This window comes from Salmo trutta, chromosome 29 (assembly GCF_901001165.1).
Source record: "Salmo trutta chromosome 29, fSalTru1.1, whole genome shotgun sequence".
NCBI classification, from domain to species: Eukaryota; Metazoa; Chordata; class Actinopteri; order Salmoniformes; family Salmonidae; genus Salmo; species Salmo trutta.
This window is the reverse complement of record NC_042985.1, coordinates 22,919,625-22,947,384: the sequence shown is the minus strand read 5'-3', so window position 1 is coordinate 22,947,384 and position 27,760 is coordinate 22,919,625. Positions and strand designations below refer to the sequence as shown.

The 27,760-nt window shown below is 47.2% G+C and overlaps 2 protein-coding genes across 2 annotated transcripts in view; both read right to left on the bottom strand.

The window, feature by feature from the left end:
• mafa (MAF bZIP transcription factor a) overlaps nucleotides 1-27,760 on the bottom strand; it is a 122,894-nt gene that overhangs the window by 39,342 nt on the left and 55,792 nt on the right. The window lies entirely within an intron of this gene.
• On the bottom strand, nucleotides 326-27,760 carry LOC115167602 (proline-rich extensin-like protein EPR1). Its single transcript, XM_029722190.1, has 2 exons — nucleotides 27,461-27,760; nucleotides 326-2,215 (listed from the first exon to the last, which is right to left on the bottom strand). Exons 1-2 carry the CDS (start codon nucleotides 27,758-27,760, stop codon nucleotides 326-328), a joined length of 2,190 nt encoding a protein of 729 aa, XP_029578050.1.

The window sequence follows — 27,760 nt, the reverse complement described above, 5'->3', positions numbered from 1 at the left end:
CTGCTCGGATTTGCGACTGTGACACAAACACACACACACAGGGTCCTCGACAGATAAGAGTCTCCACTTTTACGAGCCTCTTCCTCCCCACTAACAAACAGACTATTAACGGGCCGTCAGCCGCTGGCTCCTACCTGGCTTGCTGACAGCTAATATCCTGCTATTTGTCCATCTCTGGCATCCGACTCCATAAAGGCCCGGCTGTAAAAAAAAAAGCCCCAGTGACCTATGCCGTTAGGGGCCGACCCTCTTCTCCCAGTATTTCCTGCAGTGAATGTTTGTTTTTGGTTGGTCGGGTTTCCTATGCTGTGATTAGTGGGCTGTGTTAAAGGCGGACGAGGAGGGGGTCGAGGAGGTGGGCCGAGGAGATGGGCCGAGGAGATGGGCCGAGGAGGTGGGCAGAGGAGGGGGTCAAAGAGGGGGCCGAGGAGGTGGGCCGAGGAGGGGGCCGAGGAGGTGGGCAGAGGAGGTGGGCAGAGGAGGTGGGCAGAGGAGGGGGTCGAAGAGGGGGTCGAGGAGGGGGCCGAGGAGGTGGGCAGAGGGGGCCGAGGAGGGGGCCGAGGAGGTGGGCAGAGGAGGTGGGCAGAGGAGGTGGGCAGAGGAGGGGGTCGAAGAGGGGGCCGAGGAAGTGGGCAGAGGAGGGGGTCGAGGAGGTGGGCCTAGGAGGGGGCCGAGGAGGGGGCCGAGGAGGTGGGCCGAGGAGGGGGTCGAGGAGGGGGTCGAGGAGGTGGGCCGAGTAGGGGGCCGTGGAGGTGGGTGAGGAGGGGGCCGAGGAGGTGGGCTGAGGAGGTGGGCCGAGGAGGTGGGCAGAGGAGGGGGTCGAAGAGGGGGTCGAGGAGGGGGCCGAGGAGGTGGGCAGAGGGGGCCGAGGAGGGGGCCGAGGAGGTGGGCAGAGGAGGTGGGCAGAGGAGGTGGGCAGAGGAGGGGGTCGAAGAGGTGGGCAGAGGAGGGGGTCGAGGAGGTGGGCTGAGGAGGGGGCCGAGGAGGGGGCCGAGGAGGTGGGCCGAGGAGGGTGCCGAGGAGGGGGTCGAGGAGGTGGGCCGAGTAGGGGGCCGTGGAGGTGGGTGAGGAGGGGGCCGAGGAGGTGGGCTGAGGAGGTGGGCCGAGGAGATGGGCCGAGGAGGTGGGCAGAGGAGGGGGTCGAAGAGGGGGCCGAGGAGGTGGGTGAGGAGGGGGCCGAGGAGGTGGGTGAGGAGGTGGGCAGAGGAAGGGGCCGAGGAGGGGGCCGAGGAGGTGGGCAGAGGAAGGGGCCGAGGAGGGGGCCGAAGAGGGGGTGAGGAGGTGGACCGAGGAGAGGGCCGAGAAGGTAGACCGAGGACTTGGGCCGAGGAGGGGGTCGAGGAGGTGGGCAGAGGAAGGGGCCGAGGAGGGGGCCGAAGAGGGGGGTGAGGAGGTGGACCGAGGAGAGGGCCGAAAAGGTGGACCGAGGAGTTGGGCCGAGGAGGGGGCCGAGGAGGTGGGTGAGGAGGGGGCCGAGGAGGTGGGCTGAGGAGGTGGGCCGAGGAGATGGGCCGAGGAGGTGGGCAGAGGAGGGGGTCGAAGAGGGGGCCGAGGAGGTGGGTGAGGAGGGGGCCGAGGAGGTGGGTGAGGAGGTGGGCAGAGGAAGGGGCCGAGGAGGGGGCCGAAGAGGGGGTGAGGAGGTGGACCGAGGAGAGGGCCGAGAAGGTGGACCGAGGAGTTGGGCCGAGGAGGGGGCCGAGGAGGTGGGCAGAGGAAGGGGCCGAGGAGGGGCCGAAGAAGGGGGTGAGGAGGTGGACCGAGGAGAGGGCCGAAAAGGTGGACCGAGGAGTTGGGCCGAGGAGGGGGCCGAGGAGGTGGGCCGAGGAGGGGGCCGAGGAGGTGGGTGAGGAGGTGGGCAGAGGAAGGGGCCGAGGAGGGGGCCGAGGAGGTGGTCAGAGGAGGGGGCCGAGGAGGTGGGTGAGGAGGTGGGTGAGGAGGTGGGCAGAGGAAGGGGCCGAGGAGGGGGCCGAGGAGGTGGGCAGAGGAGGGGGCCGAGGAGGTGGGTGAGGAGGTGGGTGAGGAGGTGGGTGAGGAGATGGGCAGAGGAAGGGGCCGAGGAGGTGGGCAGAGGAGGGGGCCGAGGAGGGGGCCGAAGAGGGAGCAGAGGAGGGCGGCCGAGGAGGGGAACGAAGAGGTGGGTGAGGACGGGGCAAGGTGAAGGCCGAGGAGGGAGTCTCGGAGCCTCTTGGTTCAAGGCCCCTCCCCTGTGGAGAGGCTGTCAGGTCCAATACTAACACAAACACAGACAGAGGCAAGGCCCTGATTACAGCGCTAAAGCGAGGAGCTCTCTGGGCCCCGGTGAAGAAAAACAGCTTCTACACACTCATAGACAACTGGAGTCTGGAAGTAAGTGCACGAGGGCGTGTATAAAGAAGTTCTCGGAAATGGTAAGCTTGCTGGGTAATTGAAAGAAATATATACAAACAAAACACTATTTCATTAATCACAGCATGCCAAGCTATACCAGACCTCCACAACACCCCATCTTCTTTTCTCCTGACTGCAACCCTCAAAATAAGCCATTCCTCTCTGTGTACCCAGATAAAATAAAATATGATTTGATGTGGTGTCTGCTAGCCTTCCTAGCGCCGGCTAGCCCATACCACATCAGCCCTCTATTTCTCTTCCATGTAAATCTGTCTCTCTGAGTCCCTGCTAAGAGTGAAAGTCAGCCAGGTCACTGTCGGACCTCAGCCCATCAATCCGAGACGGCGTGGTGACGGCAGCGTGCACTCCGTACAGGGAGAACCTAACATTCCCACAATGCACGCAGAGGTAATGGAATCTCTGGGACGCCTGGGGGGACATAAGTCAAGGCGAAGAGAGATGGTGACAGCGACAAAAGCCTGGAAGAGTAGCAGAGAGAGAGAGAGGGGGGGGCAGGTAGGGGAGAGAGGCAGGTAGTGGCTTTATGATGAATCTTAAAAGCTTGACAGCTTGAGGTTTGGGGGTTTAAAGAGGAAGCAGATTGGTTCATATCCCGCATGGCCTTTTCACTATCTGGCTCTTCATCACCATCACAGCTCTCTCTCTCTCTCTCTCTCTCTCTCTCTCTCTCTCTCTCTCTCTCTCTCTCTCGCTCTCTCTCTCTCTCTCTCTCTCTCTCTCTCTCTGCCCTGCAGTGGTGTGAGCCGGAGGCCTACACGGCAGCTTTATAAAGAGGTGCAAATCAATCTTAACCTCCTCTCTCTCTGGTGCTGCTCCACTCACCACAGGACACAGGTTGCATAGAGCCCTGAGGACCAGCTCTCACTGCTGCACGGAAACATCCAACCTACTGTAGTACAGGAACGTTACAGTACGATGACAATCACTACAGTGCATCTCTATTCATCCTGAGAAGCTGAACTGAAAGCCACTCTCCTGACCTGTTACCGGTTTATACAATTAATTCATGTTATGCCATTTTTTTATTGATCCAAACATAAAAGTTGTTACCACATTGCAAAGTCATTTGCTACCATATACAGTCCTGTATGTGTGGCTACCTTTATTTTCTAATGTCTTTGTGAACTGTATGTATTTACATATCTGTAGACATACTGGCAACAGAAATGTGCTTTATGACTATGTAAATGGCCCATACATGTCCATGAACAAACATGCAATATGCATTAAGCCTGCCACCAATAAACAATATATTGTAAATCAATGCCTTAATAGCATTTACAATAAATACATGTAGTCACTACTGTAAAGAACATAAAAGCAAAATAATATATTGCCCTATGGAGAGCTACTACCTTCGTTTTACAGGCACTTTGATGAATAATTCACAATAGCAGTTCAATTATTTACATGAAGGTTATAGTGAACTGTTCTGCAAACAGCGACGCGGTAGGTTAGTGCAGCACTGTCTCCTGATTATGGGGCCATGTTTCTAACCTCACATGATAACGTAATGTTGCTGTAACACATGTTCTCGCTCGCTGCTATATGGGTTTCCTTACAGTTGTAATCATCTGGGCCTGTAGCTTTAGCACCAGGGTCTCTCACCATGTTAATAGACCCTAACAGACATCTCCAGTGATCTAAGCCGCCTCCATTTTTCAGAAAACATGCACCCATACAGTCCAATGCCCCTAGACCCAAACCTGACCCCTAGACCCTAAATTGACCCCTAGCCTCTAACCCCTATACACTTGTTTAGATGCAGGTTGTATATGCGTAGGCATTATAGCCAAGCTGACACCTAGCCTAGCTGTGGCTATCCTATTGTGAATATTGATAACACCTACCCACTCCTTTCAGAGCTACTGAAAGTTCCTACAGGGTAAAGGCTAGAGGTCGATTTGGGATTTGGCAATAGCAGAAGTACGTTAAATGACTAAATTGGCCTGTCTGGCCTCAACATGTCTGGGGTAAAGTAAGACTGTAACAGGACTAAACAAGGACATCTGGTCTCCATAATCCTCTTACCAGGACAGTCCCCACAACAACTACAATGGTGAATCAATGGTGTCCCTGACATTGTGACATGGCAATTACATTTAACTGGTGTCCATTGATTATCCAAAAGCAGCTTATCCTGGCAAGGGTCAAGGAACAGCTAGAGTCTCAGCTAGAGAGGGCAGAGGAGAGGTCTGTTCTGGGTACAGTTTACCCTTCCCCCTTCAACTGTGTGTGTGTGTGTGTGTGTGTGTGTGTGTGTGTGTGTGTGTGTGTGTGTGTGTGCATGTGTCACTATCCATCTACCTACCTCCTATCAGTCTCTTCTATTCAGAAGTTCTACTTCCGTCCATACTGTGGTCTCTACAATTACATGAACCTCATACAGCCACTTTGGCTCATATTTCACAAGGGGAGAGAGATGGTGGTGGTGATGGAGGCGGACACATTTCACTGTGACACCCAGATTCTCCCCTACAAATCACTACCACCTGTTTCACCATGTCCTTATGTTCAAGACAGGATTAGTAAACTTTCTGAAATGTTTGGTACTAAACCTGAATGATCACAGGACCATAGTGGGATGCTTCTGGCTGTTCCCTTCTCCTCTCTCCCATGGCTCTATAATGGGATCTAATGGGCTCAGTCTTTACTGTGTGTCCATTAGGCCACAGCGATGCTGGATATTGGCAGGTGGAGAGACAGAGAGCTTCAGTTGTGAAGTATAGGGCTGTAAAACCATGTCAGCAGACAGGTAGGAAGTGGATGTTGTGATGGACTGAGTGACATACTTTATGATATTCAATGGGGCAACTGGCCCAGCCTTTCTCTTTTTGTAAATAGTCTCCAATGTTCATTATCAATTGCTATAATTACTATCATGTAAAAGACTGAAACGTTTGATTGTAACGATCAATTGCCCTTCAAAGTTGGCCATTCACAACACCCTAAATTAACTGCACCTAAAGCCAACAGTCAATGGTCAATGCAAAATCTGTTGAACACACTGCTGGCTGAGGAGTGAGAATGTGCCTAAGGAAGGGGTGGGGGGTACTTGGAGTGTACCCAAAACAAGTTGATTTATGTGAACCGGAGCAATATACATCTAATCGTTATCTCTTAGCAAGGACGATGAATGAAAATGTCTCTCCTGAAATATTGAAATGCAATCTTTATCTAAGTGAGGCGAGGAGGCTAGGAGGGGAACCCATTTAGCAAAGCCGTTACGTACTCCTCCATCAGAGCTCCAAAAGAGGGAGGAGATGAAAGACAGAGGGAATGACAGATAGAAGGAGAGAGAGCGACAGGAAAGACAGAGAGAGGGAACAGTGAGATAACAGAACGAGAGAGAGAGGAAGCTGCTTCACCCCCGTCCCTCTCCCCATCATCGCACACGACCCCGCTCCGATCCCTCACACACACGACCCTGCTCCCATCCCTCACACACATGTACTCCCTGTCTCCCCGTCTATCTCACCATGTCAGCAAAATTGTTGTTTTTAATTTATTACACATTCCACAAGTTAAGCGTGCAAACCTCCCGGGTGCAATTTTAATCAGAGGCGGGAAAACTATCAACAAATCTTTATTTGTCACCTGGCAGAGAGCTTGGTTAGAAGGATAACAGTCGCCTCTGAGTAGAACAGGCTGGAACAATGGTGAGGATGGGAACTCTAAACGGCTTCCTGTAGCACCACGCCGCAGTGCAAGACTGAACACCGCTTCAGAGGAATAGATAGAGAAAGAGTCAGAGAGAGAAAGTCAGAGAGAGAAAGGTAGAGAGAAAAAAAAGAGAAAGAGAGAGAGCGAGAGGAGAGCAAATACAGATAGAGGGATACAGAGAGAGAGAGAAAGAGAAAGAGAGAGAGAGAGAGAGAGAGAGTGAGAGAGAGAGAGAGAGAATGAAAGCGAGAGAGGCACTTAAAACAAACAGCTTATTGACTCTGCTGGGGCGACTGAGCGCTGATCTGAAGAGAAGAGTGGGAGCAGTGCAGTGCAAAGCAGCGAGCTCCTCTGAAAAGTCTTTAGTCTTTTACCCAGGCCCTTTCCCAGTCCTCACAACCACTTAGCCCTCTCTCCCTGTGGGTACCATGGGCCTGTTGTGACATGGTCTCACATACTAGAGGTCTGGAGACTGAGGATACAGAGCTGTAGAGTTAAGACAGGGCTTTAAATCACATAGGACAACAGGAATAACACTGGATTTGTCAACTGCAGTTCAGTTTTTCTATGAGTCATATTATTTATGTATATATGGAGACAAGAGGAGCAGACTGGTTCATTACTGCCAGCTACATAGCATAAGTAATTAAATATGTTGCAGTCTCACAGAACAACTGAATACACTTGTTGCTTTGTGTATATGGGACAATTTGGTAGAAGCTTTGAGTCCTGGTCCCACAAATATATTATCTCTATATTTACCATCTGGTGGCCTTGGCCTTGGGTCTCTCCAGACTTGACTTACCCCTGTGACCCACCATGCCCATATAGGGTGTCGGTGAGAGTGCCACCAGTCACCAAGACATCCTACTCCTCACTAACATCCCCAGCACACCATAGCCCACCCATCACACCCTGCCAACCTCTAACAAACAACGCAAAAAAACAAACATATTAAATCTCTAACTGACAGAGTGAAGTACTGTCACCCGTCCCTCACACTAAAAACTGGCATCACGCCCTGGGAGTGGCTCCTTCAGCCTTGAACCAGATCCTTCCACAGGGCCTCACAGTGTTAAAAATATGGTTTGTTTCTCATTAGCACAGTGCCTAAGATAGGACAGCCAAGAGTGGATGGTAGAGGACTCTCACTGGGGACATGAAGGGGGGTTGATGACACTGTGGTATTGGCCAACTTCTAGAGTGAGTTTTAGTCCCTTTGTTACTTGTCTTGACTTTCAGACTCTGGGACACTTCTGTTACAAACAGCTGTGCTCATTATGCTGATATACACAGATACACATCCATGCATCAAGGCGTAATAGTACTGTATGTACACACACACACACACACACACACACATACTCAAGCACACAAACATACATGTATGTGAACAGATGCACACACAAACATTTATTTTGACCTCAGTATAAGAAGAAAATAGTCCAGAAAATTATTTTATAACTGATAAAACGAGAGTCCAGAATATCAATATATTTCTGACTCCACCCCAAGCTTGACTCCCTGAGAGCAGCGCTGAAGAGGATAGGAGTGGGTAATCAGTAACAGAGGGCTTCTCTATGGATCCAGTCTGGTTTTCATTAGCATGCTGGCCACTGCCTCCTCACATCTTCGTGTGTATTTAAATAGTTCATGGACTAGCCATCCACTCTGCTACTGTAAGTAAGGAAGGGGGCCCCGATCCTCAGAAGTTCTATCTTTCAGATCAGGATGAGTGACTTTGGAATACTGCAATATTCATGAAGTGTTTGGGAACTTTATACCCTGCCTTGTCTTTGAAGTCTCCTAGATTTCATCCACTTCTCCAAAAAAGCCTCCATCCATTTGCTCGTCAGTAATTGGACACTGGCTATATATATATTTTTATTCCTGTTGGTTTTCTATTGGTTTTCTTTGCATACGGTGGGAGAAGCCAGAATGCCTTCATACTGTATGTTAATGCCAGTTGGACTCGACTCCTCCTGGGGAATCAAGAACGCTGGGATGCCGTGAATACGATCTGACCAGCCGTAGCTTTGCCTGACAAGCCCTTCTCCCCCCTTCATTCCTTGGTTCCCTCCATCCACCCACTCTGGGAATTCCCCCTACGCCTGACCCAGCCAAGGGTCTCTCTCTTGGTAGACACCCGCTAACCGAGGGGCATGGTGGGGGGCGACCGTCCTCTGTTGAGCTTAACTGTGCATTCTGTGATGATCGATGAAGGCCAGGGGAGATAGAAGCGATAGCGCAAGCAGAGGAAGGAGAGAGGAGAGAAGAAGAGGTAGAGGAGAAGGGTAACACTATCCCCATGCAGGATACAGGCGAGAAGTCTGAACGACTAGCGCCAAACCCGGCCCAGACACAGCAGCAGAGAGCAGAGATCAGTAAAGACAGCTGGACACCTTTGAAGGAAACTATCAAATATTAAGGGGAAGTGGATATCTCCTCTCGGCTGACTAAAGTCATGTGGGTGGGAGCGGATCTGGCCACCTGTAGACCCATCGTAGTGGTGTGAGATATCTCTTTTTTCCCTGTAGCACTTGCACTTGCTCGTGACCGCCACACCGTTTAGTCACGGTAATTAGGCTTCTCCAAACTCTGATGCTGCTGATGGTCATTCGTAGCCTACCTAACTGCCTTGTACTCAGCACTCTATTGTCCCTCTAATCACTCTGACATCAATGCAAATGTATCCAAAAATCTAATCAAACACTTCATGAGAGCCCATGAGCACATGTTGCGCAACATTTCAATAGGCTATGCAATTGCAAGAGAAAACAGAGAGATGGCCTCTACTAAAAATAAGAGGTTCAGCTTTCTATAGGCTGGACCTAGTATATTTATTTCTCAACTTTCCTAATATTAAGCACATTGCTTATATTTACAACAGGAGTGTAGACTAGCTGGCTGGCATGAAAATAAACCACGGGGAAAAGCCAGATTTAAGTGCATAGATTACATGTATTTTTTCTAGCTGACCCTGTTTCGATACAGGTGCATGATAATGGTCCATTCTAAATCAAAGCAAATTTCACACATATATTATTTAGTACATGTAAAGACAATATTAAATCAAGAATAGTCTGATGGGTGACAATATTAGCCTATCACTTGTGAATTCTATATTATCATTTGTGAATGATGCCCAGCATAGGAAACAATGCCTTTTTTTGCGACTTTTTCTAATTATAGTCGCACACCTCATGTAGCCTAGCCCATAGGCCTATAGGTTTTAATAAGGTTTGTATTACAACTAGTGGCCAAATAACTTCTTTAAATTAATCACATTAATCCACTTTACAAGGGGTGTTTAACCTAACTGGCATACATAAGCAGCGTTTGAGTTTCATGTTTGGGGAAGATCATTTTCACCATAAAAATGCACCATTACATGGAAAAATACATTTGCGGTCACTTTTGATAATGGTGTTTTCCGCTAAAATGTGCCCTTATAGCGTACTACCATGTGCGCATTGCTGCACTTAAAATGTGAAGAAATATCATGATAGTTTATCAACATTTTAAACGAAATTTTTTTTGATGCTAGTGGTTGTATTAATTTGGGATCTAGCGCATCTGTCACGGTTGTCGTCGGTGAAGGAGGACCAAAACGCAGCAGGTACGTGTATGCTCATCTTGATTTTTAATTACGCTCAAAAATGAACATACAAAAATAACAAAGAAACGAACGAACGAACAACTACAAACAGTCTGGCCAAGCAAAGCTCAACACAGCACAATCACCCACCAATCACAAACACAAACACACCTCAATATATGGGACTCTCAATCAAAGGCAGATAGACAACACCTGCCTTCAAAGGAGAGTCCCAACCCCAATCAACACAACATAGAAACACACTCACCAGACTACACATAGAAATACATAAACATAGACTATAAACCAAAACCCCGGAAATACTACATCAAACACCCTTTTTACAAAAACACACCACCCTGAACCACATAAAACAAATACCCTCTGCCACGCCCTGACCAAACTACAAAACAATTAACCTTATATACTGGCCAGGACGTGACAGCATCCCACAACTGCCATACCAGGCAGTGAAATTCTAGGCATTATCAAGTGTTTGTCAAATTGTGAATGAGTGATTGATGTAGTGTGTACAACTTGCGCAAAAAACAAAGCAGAGTTCATGTCTTTCAAGATACTTTTTTCAAATCATCATTAGAGTCGCATCATGCGGCCTTACAATGTATTCAAAATCAAAACATATAGCCCAATGTTTGTAGAACAACTAAAGTTAAATTAATAACTCTAAATTAAGCATATAGGAGTACCTATTTCTTTGTTAACCGCTCAACACAGAATAGCCGAATTTGCACTTCCTCAAATCGTTTGGAGAAAATATGCTTGTTCAATTGTATTCTTCATACTATCAAATAATGCCACAGAATTCTAATGAAATCTTGTCTGCTAAATGAATTTGTGTAGCCCACAGCCATTTGGCATAGCCAGATCAGGACCTAACATAAGGACAGCTCAGAGTAGGCTATTCTGTTCTTCTGAAATAGACTACATTTTCTTTATATCATGCTTCTTTAGACCTGTCTAAAATAAATTAGGGATTTATTGTGAAAGTGTAGGCTATATTACATGGATTTATTATACTTTTTAAAATGTAGATGTTCCAAAGGTCTGCATCAGCGGCTTGTAGGCTATGTGTGGAAGCCAGGAGATGCTAAATGTGTTAATGTTAATTAACGGTCTATTACAGAGAGACTGGCAGTTATTTGTTTGACAATCACAGGCTGACAACATTTTGTGACTGCCACAGCCCTACTCAGAGCCACACACACACCTGCCAGGATAAGTGTTCCTGCCGGGTAAGCACACCCGTCGGCCCGGGGGGTCAAAGCATGAGTCCTGGACTTTGGTACAGATTTAACCCTCCTAAGATGTAACCCTCCTCTGCTACCATTTCCAACCCCCTCTCCCCCATCCTCCTCTTCATCTCCGCTAGTAAAACCAACCCTTAGCAGTAGAGACTGAATAATAAGATGGGCTTACTTTTGATCATCCCTGCTTTAGCATTAAAAAAAATCCCCTTTCCTCTTTTAACGGCCTTAAAGCCAATAAGCGGCTTGTTACAGACTTTTTTCTGCCCGCACGCTAAAAGAGCAAACAACATTGGATGGTGTCTTGATATGCAAATTAAAGATGAACTATTAGTGTTGATGTCAGTACATTTCTATCGCCAGCTCACGGTGAAAAGAAGAAATAAGATGGCTTCTTAGCTCATGCTCCTGTATCTATTATACAGTTCACCAGCACTGTTAAACTAATACATAATCAGCATGGACGAGGATGAATCCATACACACATAAAATAATATACACAACAATAGAAACAACTCTTCAATAGGCGGGTTGGTTGTTTAGCAACAAAACCCAGTCATGCGCAGCTATGGGGCAAAACAGATGGGGTTGGCTTAGATTGTTGACAACATGCAAACTATATTTAGTTTGCACAATGAGCACTCGTTGTCTCTCAAATATGTCGTTACAGTTGTTGGTTAGCTAGCTAGCAATTTTTTTGCCATATTAGCATAGACGTGGCAACAGTCAAAACACCTCAAAACAAGTTATGGTATCAAGAACAAGGTAAAACTAGTTGTAACGAGACACCTAGGATTCCCCACATGGCAGCTTCTTGTCATTGTTGCTAGCTATCTGACCATCCAGAATCACAACAACACAAGGATTTCTGCCCCATTGAAGCGTGCACGTCGTTTTCGTGACGTTGTCAGCTAACCCGTCTATACAGACTGCACCAGTGAGGCTGATAATGTTAAAACACTCTGCCATGTGTTTTCCCCCCCCCCAAAATGCCTTTTCTTTCCTTTGTAAATTTGCTGCAGAATCAACAGGTACAGTATGGGAGGAAGAGATACAGAGTTGTTCTATGTCTCATACTAGAGGTAGAATAAAGGATCTCTGCACTGTGGACAGCTTCTGGAAGAGAATGACAAAACCCCAGTAGGCAGGCAAGGGAACGCCAGCGTTATCTAATACATTCATCAATATGTCCACTAAGCTCCTGACTGCTCTTAACCCTGCAGCTATCTCCCTCTCGCTCTCCCCCCTCCTCCCCTTTCTGCAGAACAGGCAGCTCAAAGTTAGTGATACTCACCGTGCCAGCCCAGATGGTCAACCGCACGGTCAAAGCATGTACCACTCAGCTCAAACAGTCTTTGAACAAACCCTTCTCCCCACTCCAGATGGCATGCCATGCGTGACACTAATGCCACGGGGGAACCGTGACGGTATCAGTGTGACAAAGTCCCTAGAGGTCCGTGTGTGTGTGTGTGTGTGTGTGCGTGCGTGCGTGCGTGCGTGCGTGCGTGTGTGTGTGTGTGTGTGTGTGTGCGTGTGTGTGTGTGTGTGGTGCACTGTTTGTTTGTGTGTGTGTATGAGAGGGTCCCTTAGGTTTCTGGCTCTGTGGGGTAACTGGTCCCTGCAATGGGTATGAAATTGATACAAGAGATTGCAGCCTGTCTAAAAACATATTCAAATAATTATGTAATGTCAAAAGTCATACATTATATTTCCTTACTCACTAGAACTGTTATTTTTCATGATGCGCTGTTGTACAGAGGAATATTAGATTCTTCTGTACTGTGTGTGAATGAAATCACCAGAACTGCATCAGAGAAGAATGAGAGAGAAGAAATCTGCTCATAACCACAACTCAGAGACAACAGTCAGACATCAGGTTCAATCAGCCTCCCTACAGATACATACTGACTGCCACTCTGTAAAGACATCATCAAGCCAGTCTTCACATTCTCCTGAAAGTGCAGTGATTCTGCAGTAATTGAGATATATCTAAACGCTTGATTCAAGCTTAGAGAAGCATGTTTTTTTTACTTTGAGACTGATAAGGCGACAGAGGAGCCTCGAGGCACGCCAACAGCACATACACACAAGCATGCACACACACTCAAACACACACGCTTAAACAAATCAAAAATCACCAGAGGAGCCACAGCCTTTGTGTGTGTGTGTGTGTGTGTGTGTGTGTGTGTGTGTGTGTGTGTGTGTGTGTGTGTGTGTGTGTGTGTGTGTGCGTGTGTGTCTGTGTGTGGGTGTGTGTGTGTGTGTGTGTGTGTGTATGCGCACCCATGTGTGTATGTATGTGTATGTGTGCGTATTCTCGGGCAGGCAAGGGTTTTCTCCCGCTGTGCAGTTCCCCTCTCTAGCCTCCCAGAACGTCAAGGGGCTTTTATATCCAGAAAAAACAGGAAACATTGACTGGCTATTCCCTGTGATATTCCTCATTCCTGCTGAAGGCCCCTCTAAATTAAAAAGCAGTTATGAATCGTCCTCAGTGGAGTTCTCTGCTTAAATTAATGCCTCAATTAGATTGGGAACATTAAAGGTAGTAATGATTTCCACTCCTCTGTATTGTAATTTAAGGCGTGCTTACTCTTGCCTGTGAAAGCAGCGCTTGGCTTTGATTGTATTAGACTAGATTAACGAAGGGCTGATACGGAGTCAGTATGCTCTGTAGCCTTTACTTATGTGCCAGGCCATGAAGCTCTATCATGTTTCAGCCGAACAGATAATGTGTTTCATTAAATTAGATTCAAGATACTTGATTCATCCCACTAAGGGTAAATATGCTAACAGCAGTGTGGATTGGAATATATAGAACACAACATTAAAAACAGAATAAAAATATACATTTTGTGATTGTGATTTATCACTGAATAAAAACGATCAAAAGTCTCAGTAGGTAACGGTGTCATCAGGCAGATGACTCTTTCCTCTTCATAACTACTGTACCTCCACTATGTTACATTCAAATATGTAAGGACAGCAGACAGTATGTCTGGGTGATCAGCCCCATCACCTCTAGTCTCCTGTGTGTCCCTCAGTCAGTCCTGTTACCCCCTGCAGCTCCCCTCTCTAGCTACCTGAGCGCAGGGGCGGGATCGTAACGATCGCTGGAGGAGAAAGCGATCTGTCCCCCATCGATCCAGACTGTCAGCACGGACTGGACGTCCACCCCGGCACTATCGCTAACGCTATGGTGGCCAGGCTGGGTAACAGCAGTGACCGCAGGATTGCGTGCCTGGTCACCTCTAATCAAACACCCACTCCCGATGAGGCAGGGGCATCTAGAGGGTCACCTCGAGTCCCCATGCTCCAGCCCTGGGTGCTGATGGGTGTCTGGTGGGTGGGTGCAGTTCAACCGCAGTCAGGCCTAACTTCGGTGAAATTAGCAGGAGAGGGATGCCAGTTGGCTTATGTTGTATTAATAGGTTAAATCAACGGTGACCTTATTTTTGATAAAGGAGCGTGGGTAATTGGAAGTCCCGGACCACGTTGAGGATTACAATGTTTATCCTCGCATAATCCCGATAAACATTAAGACATGACGAGCAACATGCTGATGAGCTTCAGGCAGGAGCAATCAATCACAAAGCGAGATAAATAGCCCCTTTGGCATTCCTGCCAAATGAAGGAAGGTTAAAGTCAACAGCTCTAGCGCCACAGTGACTCTCTCTCTCTGACACTGTTAGTCTGTGGTTTTAAGTCCTGCACTCAGGTAGACTGCACATTATGAAATTAGTCAACACGTCCTAAATAGTTGGAGGGTATGACGAAGAGCCAAATGCGAGATATTACCAGCAACAAAGAACCACAAATAGTGCCGTTACACCGCCATCATTTCTCAATATTTTTTGACTAAGTTTGGAACTTTAATTTAAAGTTGACCGTTTTTTGTTGTTGTTGTTATTCAAATAAACAATCAATTCTCTCCATAACTTGCAGTCGACAATCAACTCTGTAAACATTTATCACATACACCAGGCTTGTGGGTACGCCCGTTTCTTTTGAGTTACAGGGGGCCATTTTGCCAGGCTGCACATTTGCCTATTCACACAGGGAAATGGGCAGAAACTCCTCAAGCAGAACATATTCAGGAGGAGCGTTTCTGAGGACTTCATGTTTACAAATGACTTGCAGGTACATACATAAACCCCTCTACCTGCACGTGATAAAGGGACTTGTTGAAACCCAGACAAGCGAGTCTGCTTCTTAGCGACTCAAACCAGACGCTGAGCAGTATAGCGGAGGAGAAGGATGTGGGGGCGGGAAGGAAGGGGGAGGGGAGAGGTGGGAGACAGACACACGTTCATTCCCCGTCCGTGCGTCTCAGTGATAAGGAGACATTGGGAGCTTGTTTACATCCGGCAATGGGAAAACAAATTGAAAATTCCTGCCGGGACGCCGATGCATATCAAAACAGGATTATTTTCGAAATAATCGCCCATGCCACAAACTGTCACCAGCTAATCTATACTTTGTTAGAATTCAAATTACTTTCCCATGTTTACATTGGCATTACGGCAAGGGCAGGGGCCCAGCAACTCTGAGGGGGCCTATTTGCACAAGACGAGTAATAAAAAACAGATAAAATAAAATAAACTTCCAATAAATATTCCTAAAGGGAGAGAATGCAAAAGTCCTGTCATCTGAATGGGAATATTGAATAGGGAGGGCCTTTGCAATAATAGTGGTGGAGAGTCCCTGTCGTGAAGCAGGAGACAGCAGACAGATGGTGGTAAGATTTGATGGCTTCCTCTGAGGGGGCGAGACGAGCCCAGTTGGGCTGAGCTTAGCTGAATCGGACAGGGCTGGGCTGTAATGAGCTGAGGTGAACTAGATCTGGGCTAGATCAAGGTGGAACTGTTTAAGCAAGTCTGGTCAGATCTGAGTGAGGCGTTGCGGAGGTGCATTACGTTTGCATTGTGTCAGGAGGAGCAGAGCAGAGGCTTCTCTTGTCTCTGGATCATGTTGCCAGTGTTGATCACTTGGAGCTGTACTGTGCTGCACTGGCACTGAGGCCAGACACATTATCCCTTTTCGAGGCCTGTCAGTCATCACGGGCAGGGCTGTCTCACACCCGACTGCAGCCGCAGCTCCACACAGAGAGTAGCAGTCTGCAGGCCTCAGCACTGGAGGGAGGCATGGAAAAACACACAGCTTCTATCCCTCCTCTCCAACGGATCAATGGGGCTTGTCTTTAAGTGAGAACGGAAGTGCAAACCTGGTGTGAGACAGTGCTCACGTAACACAAGCCCTGTCACTGAGTCACTGTCCCTGTCCTTGTCGCTGAAGGGGACTTAACTCTTTTATCTTTACTAAATAGGTAAGAACACAGATGCATTGCGGATGCATGGCCCTAAAAGACTGTAAATTGAATCGCATATCACATTACAATGAATCTGTGATTGGTGTAATCATTTTAACATGTCATACTCAATCAAAATGAGCTACCTTCATTAGATGAGAAATGTTGAGATGAATGCCCACTAACAACTAATATGTGCAGTCATGCATGTAATAAATGATATTGAGAGAGTCTGTACATGTCTACACCTGCAGATCCTGTAACAGCCTCTCTGGTGCACTCACTGTGCATGTGCTCACTAGTTCCCTGTTTGAAGTTGACAGCTAGTGTCAGACAGAATCTATGGAGTATTTTCATAATTTCTTGTGAGCATATTAAATCAATATAACTATAGGTAGGTACTCTTGTTTCCCACAGTGTTTGGTTCAGGTTTAATCATTTCTATAGGATGTTTTCTTATTTTAAATCATGTCTGAATGCTTGAGGTAATTATTTCCCAAGACAATGAGTCTGGCCCTACTCAAGGCCTGTCAGACTAGAATTAATTTACAAGTTAAGTCAAAGCACTGTTCTAAGATCAGTATCACACCTCAAAGCCATCTCCGTGATTAGTAAAACCCCCAACTGACTCTAGGTCTGTGTTGAATGTCTGCTGGTATGTTTGTCCCCTAACTGTGCTGTCATGGAGGCTAGCCTTATAGTTCCTATGGGAATAGGTGTTTGTGTCCTGTGGTGGAAACCACATTGAGTGACAGACACAGAGGAGACATGCAGAAGACATCATACAGATATGTTCTCTTTACCAGTGGTCGCTTTAAAAAGGCCATTCACTTGTTGTTCTTAGCCATATTCTTCATGGCACTAAAGTTCTCAGTCGAAAGGCTGATACTTGAAGAATTTGTCATCTATTTTACAATCTCCCTCCTCTTCTAAAGGCTATTGGGAACAACAAACAACAGTATCATTTCACAGGGCAATATATTTTAATTGGCTTCCAAAGCAATGCTGGGTGACCCCGGAGCAGTCATTTCACATGTCCAGATCTTAAGGTTATCCATGGGAATTGTGGGTTCTACAGACTAGAGACACAGACACTGGTGAGGTTTCCTGTCAACGCTAGAGCTAGTCTACCGCTCTCTCGGCTGTAACTTTGCTCCTGTGTTCCCAGCCCTTGCCTGAGGCAGCGAACGGCTTTGTCCGCCAAGGGAGGGGGGTGAGGGCAGTGGGGGAGGGGAGAGCAGGTTAGATTAGGTTTGACAGGGTAATGCTTTGAACGGGGGGGGGGGGGTTAGAGGATTTGATTTATTCTCAAACTCAGCCCATAATGGGACAGTGCATGTTGCTATTATGGGCTGTGATAGACCATGCTAGTCTCATTCCCTTAGACACACATGAGCTATACTCTACTATCTCCTGTCTCTCCCTAACTCCCTTTCTCTCACTCTGTCTCGCTCTGTCTCTCTCTATCGCTGTCTCTCGTAATCTTTCTTTCTTTCTATCTATCTTTCAATCTCTCTTTCTGTCTCTTTTTCTCTCAACAACAGTGGCTTGTGTTATCACCAGCTGTGTCTGTGGATGAAAACTGAGTGTGTGATATGTCTGATCCAAATCAGAACCAGATATTAGTCAAACCCAGGTCATGTGGGGATAGCTAACTACAGGCCGCGCTAATGAACTGCTCTGAGATCAGATATTGGAAGACAGCTCCCGGACTTAGCCCCTGCAAGGTGTCTGTGACTGTTCATCTCACAGTAACTGAGGGAGTCCCTGTCTCTTCCAGTAGAGTCATTACACCAAGCACAAAAGCAACCTGAAAAGTTTCCTTTCACCTGGAAGTCTTCTGAGAGGTGCTGAAGAGAAACCAGGATGCACAGGCAAAACATAAGCTATCAAGTACGTATCAAATGAATGTATGGTTGACATGTAACATGCATATTTACATGGGCACCCTGCTCTCAGCTACTTCAGCTTCCTGTCTCTTTAAAACTTGAGGTCGCCTGTTGTTTCTCTGTTCAGCTGCTGGGCTGCAGTCAGTGTTCTGTGTGGGAGCGTGGTGGTTTAGAGTAGAGCAGAGAGGGAGGAAGGATGACAGAGAACAGACAGTCAAACAGAAAACATGTACGGGCGAAGGAGAGAAGATCGGTGGCACCACAGACGAACTGCACAAAGAGGCTCATGACAAGGCTCTAATATGTGTGTGGTAGTACAAGTTGTATTGTATAATGTATGTGACAGTGGATAGATAGGATTCTGGATACATCTGTATATCCAGTGCTGAGTGTCAACAAATAAATAAATATGCACAAAGTAGTCCATCAACAAGGCAAAAATGATGTCCAATAATGTAACATAAGTATATAATGATGAACATATTGTATTCTAATCTGATTCTAATTTTTCACTCCTTTTCTCTCTGTCTCAGTCTCTATCTATCATATAAACTCTCTCTCACATACACTCATTTACACAAACATACAACTGTCTCTCACCCTCTCTCTCTCTCGCTCCTGAGCCATGATAACCGTTTATTATCTGGTAATTCTTCCTAGCTGCCTGTTTCACAGCACCCCTAACCACACCGCTCAGCAGCGCAGAGGCCACGGCAGCAGCACATCATTTCCTGTCACTCAGGGGGGTGACTAGGGCTGTTATATATGGGGTTTTTTTTGTAGAGAGAGGTCAAAGGTCAAACACAACGCAACAGCAGCCAATGACAGTCATATGCTACAGGGTTGGCACAGGTACCGAAACCACACAGGAAGGACAGTTTGAAAATCATGAATCTTTGGGCTATTGAGATAGACGTGATCTGGGTTTATGGAACCATCAGTGTGCCCATTTGCCCGAGCATAGCAGGAAGGAGAGGCAGAAATAGATTCCTTTTCATCTGCATTTCCGGGAAAATGCTGCTCATATCGGACATTCACGTCCCGGGTCAGTCACACTGGCATTGATGTAATAGGAGTATACGCTGCGATACATGCGCAAAGTCAAACAGCTTTAGGCTACTGTATGAGTAAACCTGGCTCTGCTTGAAATGTGTTCCATCTTCATCCGATACAGTAACTGTATAGGCTGGTTTGAAATGGGATCAGAACCACTACAGTACATGGATCAGTTGCATTGAGTTTATTTCTGTCACTACCTGTGATTGCAGTGTGTGGGAGCCTGGGAGGGGACCTGGGAGGGGACCTGCAGGGCCTGAGCAGTCCACTGAGGTTAAAACATTACAGGAAAATAGGGGTTAGAGTAGAGCTGTGGTCAGACTGTTGTCACACTGGTCAATCAGATCATGATCTGTCCCATTTGTCCTTTTTTAGAATGGAAGACAGTAGTTCTCTCTATTTATCCATTGTAATATGACTACCTAACCTATCTATCTCCAGGCCATCTGACCGTTAAACAGTCATCACTAGCCGGCCTCTGTCTTGTACCCCTAATTTGCAGATAGATTGTGGCTTCCATCAATGCAAGTGTCTGCAACTGTTATTTTTTACAAACTTTTGGATAGTGTGTGTATTGTTATTGTATTGCTAGATATTAATGCACGGTTGTAGCTATAAACACTAGCATTTCGCTGCACCTGCGATAACACCTGCAAAACTGTGTACGCCACCAAAAAACTTTGATTTGATTTACCTGCACTCCTTTTTCTGGTCGTTACTCATTTAGTCTCTTCCTTTAACCATTACTTGATGTTAACTGTTCTTATTTACATACACACTGCATGGGGGGAGGTGCATCCTTGATGTGCGTCACATTATTGGTTTGGCTGATGCCAAAACAGCCTGGCATATTTAGACAGAAAATATACCCAAACCCACCCATGCTTTATTGTCTGGGATGCTTAGCTAAGGGGGACACACGCAGGTGTCAATTTCATTTGAATAATGCTGAGTATGTTTTGCAGGTTTTTTTACCCTGTGTAGTGTTGTGCAAGGAGAGAGAGAGAGAGTGTGTGTGTGTGTGTGTGTGTGTGTGTGTGTGTGTGTGTGTGTGTGTGTGTGTGTGTTTGTTGACATTGGCAGCACAGTGGCAGTTAAAGCAAAAGCAGGTGCTGCTGACTTTTGATGTGGGGAGAGGTAATGTAAGTGTGCCAACAAACACACACACACACACACACACACACACACACACACACACACACACACACACACACACACACACACACACACACACACACACACACACACACACACAACACACACACACACACACACACACACACACACACCTCTGAGCTTCTATATGACCACCTCCACCACAGGCACACCTTGAAATCTACTATCTGTTTATTTAAGAGCTTCAGAGGTGTGTGAAAGAGATGGGTTAACGGGAGCGCTAGAGTTGACCTTTGTTAAGGTTACAAGCAGAGTAAAAACAACTACTTACTTCATATAATTAAGGTCATGGTTGATGATCATGTAAATACTGTAAATGTAACTGAGGGAACTGGCTTTACCATTTACTCTTCACTTGAACGCTGCACTCTCCAGAAGCCGAAGTTATACAGCAATGCTGTGTCATGTAGAAAAGGGAGTGAGGTTTTGGTTGGCCCACAGATTACTTGAATACAGGGAGCGGGATCGGTCACAACACTTTCCCGAGGTCCCTGGTGGGCGTGATGTTCTGATGAAAAGACTGATGATTCACATCTTACTGTCAGAGGCTTTCAAAGGAAAGCTCGCTCATCCTCTCCAGAAACAGTGCGTGAACACACTGCTCAGTACAGGCCATTGAGTCATGTGGCCTTCAGTGTTTCAGTTAGGTCAATCTCATTTCATCATGACAGCTGGGTGTGATTCTACTGTGTTTTACTAGTTCTTTGCCATTGTGTCTTTAGTACCTAGTTTTGGCTCATCTGTAGCGGACTACAAATGCATTGTAAGTCGAGACTAAAACGTACGACTTTTAAGGAATACATGCACACACACGCACGCACGCACGCACACACACACACACACACACACACACACACACACACACACACACACACACACACACACACACACACACACACACATACACACATACACACACTTCACCTCCCCCCAGAGACAAACACACACACACCATCCCACACGTTCAATAATCCACTCTCATAAACTTTCTTCCCACAGACACAGATTAAAGACGTCACCTCTTGCAACTCATCCAAAATAGCACTCATTTCTTCTCCACTTTCCTCCTCCTCTGTTCCCTGTGTGTCTATGAGCTACAGATGGTTAAATGTGTGTTCTCACTCAGTGGGATCCCTATGGAAGCAGATGCCCAGGCAGGCAGGCCTGTCTGTGAGTGTTCCCATTGTGTCTAAAGCTGTCTGTGGGCTGTACACGGCTCTACGTCTCCCTGTACTGGATGGATATCACCATCACCCTGCTCCCATTAACTCATTAGCTGAGAGGATGAGCCGGCTATTATCACTCACTATAATACTACACGTCACCTGCTAGGGAAGTCAGCCAGCTAGAATCATAATTAAGTAGTGATCAAATGAAAATGCATGAATTTGTGTGAAGGTGTATGTGTCATGCGTCTGCTGTAGTGCACACAACAGACCACATTTTCTCTTTGCTCAAAAGAAATTGAATAAAAAACATTCTCTGCACAATCCCTACTTTAGAGAGTGTTATTGTGGCGGTTCACACATCCTGTAATATCAGTGGTCTTTAGAGTAGTGTGTGTTCTCTCAGCTCCACTAATGTCTGTCCAAACATAGATATCTCTAGCATGGCTTCCTCCTGCAGCCCAAAGACCCCTACTGAGAAAACAAACACGCACACCAACCCATGTATCTGTCAGCAACCTGGACACAGGTATGTCTCAGGCTGGAAACAATCACAGTAGAGAGAAAGAGAGAGAGAGAGAGTGTGTGTGTGTGTGTGTGTGTGTGTGTGTGTGTGTGTGTGTGTGTGTGTGTGTGTGTGTGTGTGTGTGTGTGTGTGTGTCCGCGTGCTTGCACATGCATGTGCATGTTTTCTTGGAAGTGAGAATAGTTTGGGAATGTTACAGGAAGCTCAAGGTGGTCAACAGAGTTATGGGGAGTGTGTGGGATTGGACAGGAGTTGGATGTGTGTTATATAAGTGATCCTACAATCCATTATCATGTCAGTTCATCTGGGAAGACTGATGAGACTGAACTCTCCGGTCCTCACTTTCTCCCCAGCCCTCCTCAACCTTCCCAGCCTTACTCAACCCTCCCCTGCCCTCCTCAAACCTCAACCCTCCCCAACCCTCCCCAGCTTTCTCCAGCCCTCCACAACCCATCCCTGCCCTCCTCAAAACTCCCAAGCTCTCTCCAGCTCTCCCCAGCCTTCCTCAACCCTTCCAAGTCCTCCCCAGCCCTCTCTGGCCCACTGACCAGCCCAAGGCCAGGAGGCCTTTGTCTTTTTACGGTCCCCCTGGGCTCATAAAGCTTTGATAGGACAGGATACAGGGCTTTTAAACTGCCAGCATGTGCAAACCCACTGCACTTCAGAGACAGAGATACAATAGTTCAAGTCAAGGTGCTTGGTCTTTGATGCCACTCTAACTGCACTGTGCTGTTCTAGGAGATAACCACAAACCAGAGAGGCCTTTCCTCACCCACACACACCCTGCATCATGCACTCAGTCCAGAGACACACACCCTGCACCATGCACTCAGTCCAGAGACACACACCCTGCATCATGCACTCAGTCCAGAGACACACACCCTGCACCATGCACTCAGTCCAGAGACATACACCCTGCACCATGCACTCAGTCCAGAGACATACACCCTGCACCATGCACTCAGTCCAGAGACACACACCCTGCACCATGCACTCAGTCCAGAGACACACACCCTGCACCATGCACTCAGTCCAGAGACACACACCCTGCACCATGCACTCAGTCCAGAGACACACACCCTGCACCATGCACTCAGTCCAGAGACACACACCCTGCACCATGCACTCAGTCCAGAGACACACACCCTGCACCATGCACTCAGTCCAGAGACACACACCCTGCACCATGCACTCAGTCCAGAGACACACACCCTGCACCATGCACTCAGTCCAGAGACACACACCCTGCACCATGCACTCAGTCCAGAGACACACACCCTGCACCATGCACTCAGTCCAGAGACACACACCCTGCACTATGCACTCAGTCCAGAGACACCCTGCACTATGCACTCAGTCCAGAGACACCCTGCACTATGCACTCAGTCCAGAGACACCCTGCACCATGCACTCAGTCCAGAGACACCCTGCACTATGCACAGTCCAGATGAAGTCATTACCTAAATCATCATTCTCCTTCAGAATGAAAGACAGAAAAGAAACAGAAAAGAAACCAGGGACAACAAGACAAGGAAATGAAAATAGTAAAGAAGGAGACCAGAAAGAGGGGAAAGAAACAAAGATGATGTTGCTGTTCTTTAAGAGTCTTCTTGGGATCTAAGAGGGTGCCAAACCTAGTTTCCTCTGTTCCCTTGCCCCTGTCCCCTCTCATCCTCACCTTTGACCCCATACCCTTCACCAGAGCTGACGATGCCTCGCCCTGCCTTGCCCCTGGGTGCCCAACCCTTCATTGTTTTCCCTCTGCTTTTCCACTGGGACAAACAGGAGCATTGAGAGCCTCCTTGAGTGTCTCCACAACAGGGAGGGAGCTCTAAGCCAGCCGCTCCAGGCACTCCAAACTCTTCACACATTCCGGCTCGGGACAAGTGGAGGAGGCTCGAAGGCCACCAGGACCACAGCGAGCCATGAGGCCTGACCAAAACAGAACCCTCTACACCAGGTTATGTTACAGTGGAACTGACAAACGGACACACACACACACACACACACACACACACACACACACACACGCACACACGCACACACGCACACACGCACACGCACACACGCACACACGCACACACACACACACACACACACACACACACATGCTAAAGCGTCCGATGGCACTCAAGGTACTGTAGCAGGGCCCAAGTGCAGGATTTATAATGTGGTCACTAACCACTGTACTGGGGTCAGGCTTAAGGACGGAATGTTGTTTCCCCACCACAGGGACACTCATCCACAGCTGAGCAGAGTGTCCTATTAATAGAGCCCAGTATTAGGTTTCTCCCCAATTAGTGAGGGGGAAAAGGGTATTATACAGGTATGTGTCCAGACTGGTATTGAGTTCACCATAACACATTCATGCCATTCAAATTGTCACTTCATACAGCATATGGACCCCGGACAAATAAAGACATCTATTTTCACAACTTCCATACATGGCTGCAGTTAAATGTGAGTGTGACTCAATCACCAGTGTGAACATATAATTCAATTAAGAATAATAAAAAGGAGCTTTTGATGTCGTACATCTTATCCACACTGAGACCCAGAGTGAATGTCAGCAGGGACATGGACGTGGAACATTTAATTATATGCCCATCACAAGAGAGAGAACAAGAGAGAGAACGAGAGAGAACGAGAAAGAGCGAGAGAACAAGAGGGAGAGAAAGAACAAGAGAGAGCGAGAAAAAGAGAACGAAGGAGATAAAAAAGAGAAGGAGTGAAACACATGGGGACATGCCACTAGCAGACTGAGGCACAGACGTACAGCACCTCTAGTGAACATGATACAGGGCTGAGTGATATACAGTGCAACAGCCTACATGCATGCCTCTATGCCAAACGAAGACCAAGCTTGATCTATGACAAATCGTCTCAGCAAGCCACAACACGATCCTTCTGCCATCTGTAAAGTGTAACGTTCTCCTTTCCCCTTTCGAGACAAACATACAGGGTCATTGAGACCATTGGAGACACACTAGGTTTATGAGAGAGGTGATGCAATGTAGCCGTGTATACTGGGCTGTAAGCATCAGAGAGGAAGCTAGTTGTTTTAGAGAGAGAGAGAGAGAGAGAGAGAGAGAGAGAGAGAGAGAGAGAGAGAGAGAGAGAGAGAGAGCATAACATAACAGTGCAGTCCAGGGCCGAGGACAGAGAAATGGTGTGATTCAGGAGAAGCCTGTATTCAGAGCCAGTACTTGTGCTTGGCAGCCTGTGTGATCAATATAAATAGCACCAAATGGGCTGTTATAAAAATGTTGAGAGTTGTAAATGATCCCCAAAGACAAAACCGGAGCAGTAGTGAGCACACAATAACATACACAAACACACACAGAATCACACTCACATGCACACACACACACACAACTTAATAAAAAGACTCAAACACACACATCGAGAGGCAATAGGATATTGAATGCTGGTTGCAAGCAGACACGGACACACTCATGCATACATCAAAAGGGAATGTCTTTGTGTGATTGTGAGCTGTGATTGTGTATTTATGAATATCGCTATCGCATGCGTAAGTCGAAGAAAAAATTATAAAACAAACTTGCATGATTGCTGCCTTGTAATCTAATTTGACCAAACCACAAGCATGCACATACACATACACATACACACGCACGCACGCATGCACGCACACACGCACACACTGCTCAAAGCTAAATACAGGTAACGCTGTTCCCTTAGTGGTAAGGACCCCGTCTTTATAGCTTTAGTCTGTACTACACATGATTAATGAAGATAGCTTATGACCAGTAGTATGCTGTAGATGGGCGGACAGTGAAGGGTTGATTGTAGGGTTGGTGTGGGGGGTGGAGTTGAGCTGACAGGAGACAAGTGCCTGCCCTGAGGCTCTAGGGTGGAGGGATCAGATACACTGCCCTGTGTGGTCGGTAAGTGCGACTGCACCCAACCTTTACAGCACTGTGAGGACCTGAGGGCTTCATAATTGAAAACGCTTGGGTGAAGCGGAATATCTGAAAGGTGTCCCTTTGTCTAATATGTCCAATGTCCTTGCTCTAACTGATTGGACAGGTGGAATCACTGCATACGTTTAGGCCAAATTGATAATGCTTATCCACTGTTTCCAGATCAGTGAGGACCAGGAGATATGATAATTACAGAGTGAGATATCAGGACTAAGCCCTAGATTAAAGAGAAAGAAGAGAGTAGAAGAGGAAGGATGGGAAGAAGGAAAAGTGAAGTGCTGCGCTGGCACTTTCTCCACACAAAGACTTTTCTAATGCATATGCATCCTCTAAATTCCTCTTAAAAATGAAAAGCGGTGCACCTTGAGCGACTTCATTCGTTGATATCTTTCCAATAAGCTTTTGAGGTAAAACCCCCCACCCCAAAAAAACCAAGAAAGACTGAATTAAGGAGTGTGCTCAATTCCGGGTGACAAGAGCTGAGTGGTATGTAACCGTTGGAAGCCTCTCTCCTTAGCCAGAGTGCTCGCGGTGATGGTCGCTAGCTGACGCTACCAGTGATCCTGAGCTATCATCACACAGACTGGCTAATGAGCATTAGCGCTTAGAGACGCACACAGGTAAAAGAAAAACACACACGGGGTGAGGAGAAAGGAACCTCCCGAGGATATGCTCTAACTTTCTAATATAAATCCTCTTTTCTTTTCTCCCTCCTTTCTTTTCCCCCTACGGACCATTAGCCAGTATATCCCTCCCTTTATCCTTCCCTCCCTTTATCCCTCCCCTCCTCCCTCCTTTTCTTTCAGCACGGTGCAATTAACGTCTCTCATCGAATATTGAAGGTATAAAGACAAATGGGTCTTTTTAGCCGATTCTCTTCCGCTAAGACCAGTCCTCCGCTGAGGGATGGCTGAAGGCTTCGACTAAATCAGGAAGCTGAGCTAACTGCACTTAGAGCCAAACAATCACTGATCATTTATTTAGTTCTTCTTATTTATTCTGCCTGGCATGTTGTGTTGCTCTGAGGTGTGATTATAAGGCACTGTGATTAGATGATATTCTCATGTGATTTCCACGCAGCTCGTTATGGGGGAAACGGATTCAAGCTCATTTCCAAAGATGGAGTTTTATTAGACCTCAGAAATGCTTTGGATAAAAGCATCTGCTAAATGGCATGTAGCATGAAGAGGTTTCTTTTACAGATTACTTTATCAGATTGGTTGAAATATAAAATAAAACAACTTATATTATAGGAACTTCACAATAATGTAGCAGTGAGATGATATTTCTTAATGTATTTATATTTGAATATATATGGCTTATTTTAGTTACTTATATTTATATAGTCTCTTTATTTGTTATTTTTGATTAGTTTGAGTTGTTTAAGTACTGTTTTTCATCTCTCACATTCTGTGTTGCTTAGTTCAGGTCTTACTGACCCCTGAGATAGCGTCTATCTTCAACGGTCGCACCCCCCCCCCCACCTCCGTCCGTCCCGTCCCCCTCGTCCCCCCCTGTCCCATCCCGTTCCATCCCATCCCGTCCCGTCCCATCCCGTCCCGTCCCCCGTCCCGTCCCATCCCCGCCCGTCCCCCCATCCCGTCCCGTCCCCCGTCCCGTCCCGTCCCATCCCCCCGTCCCGTCCCGTCCCATCCTGTCCCGTCCCCCGTCCCATCCCATCCCCCCCGTCCCGTCCCGTCCCGACCCCCGTCCCGTCCCATTCTTTCCCGTCCCATCCCGTCCCGTCCCGTCCCCAGCTGCCAGAAGTTCCTATTCGATTTCAT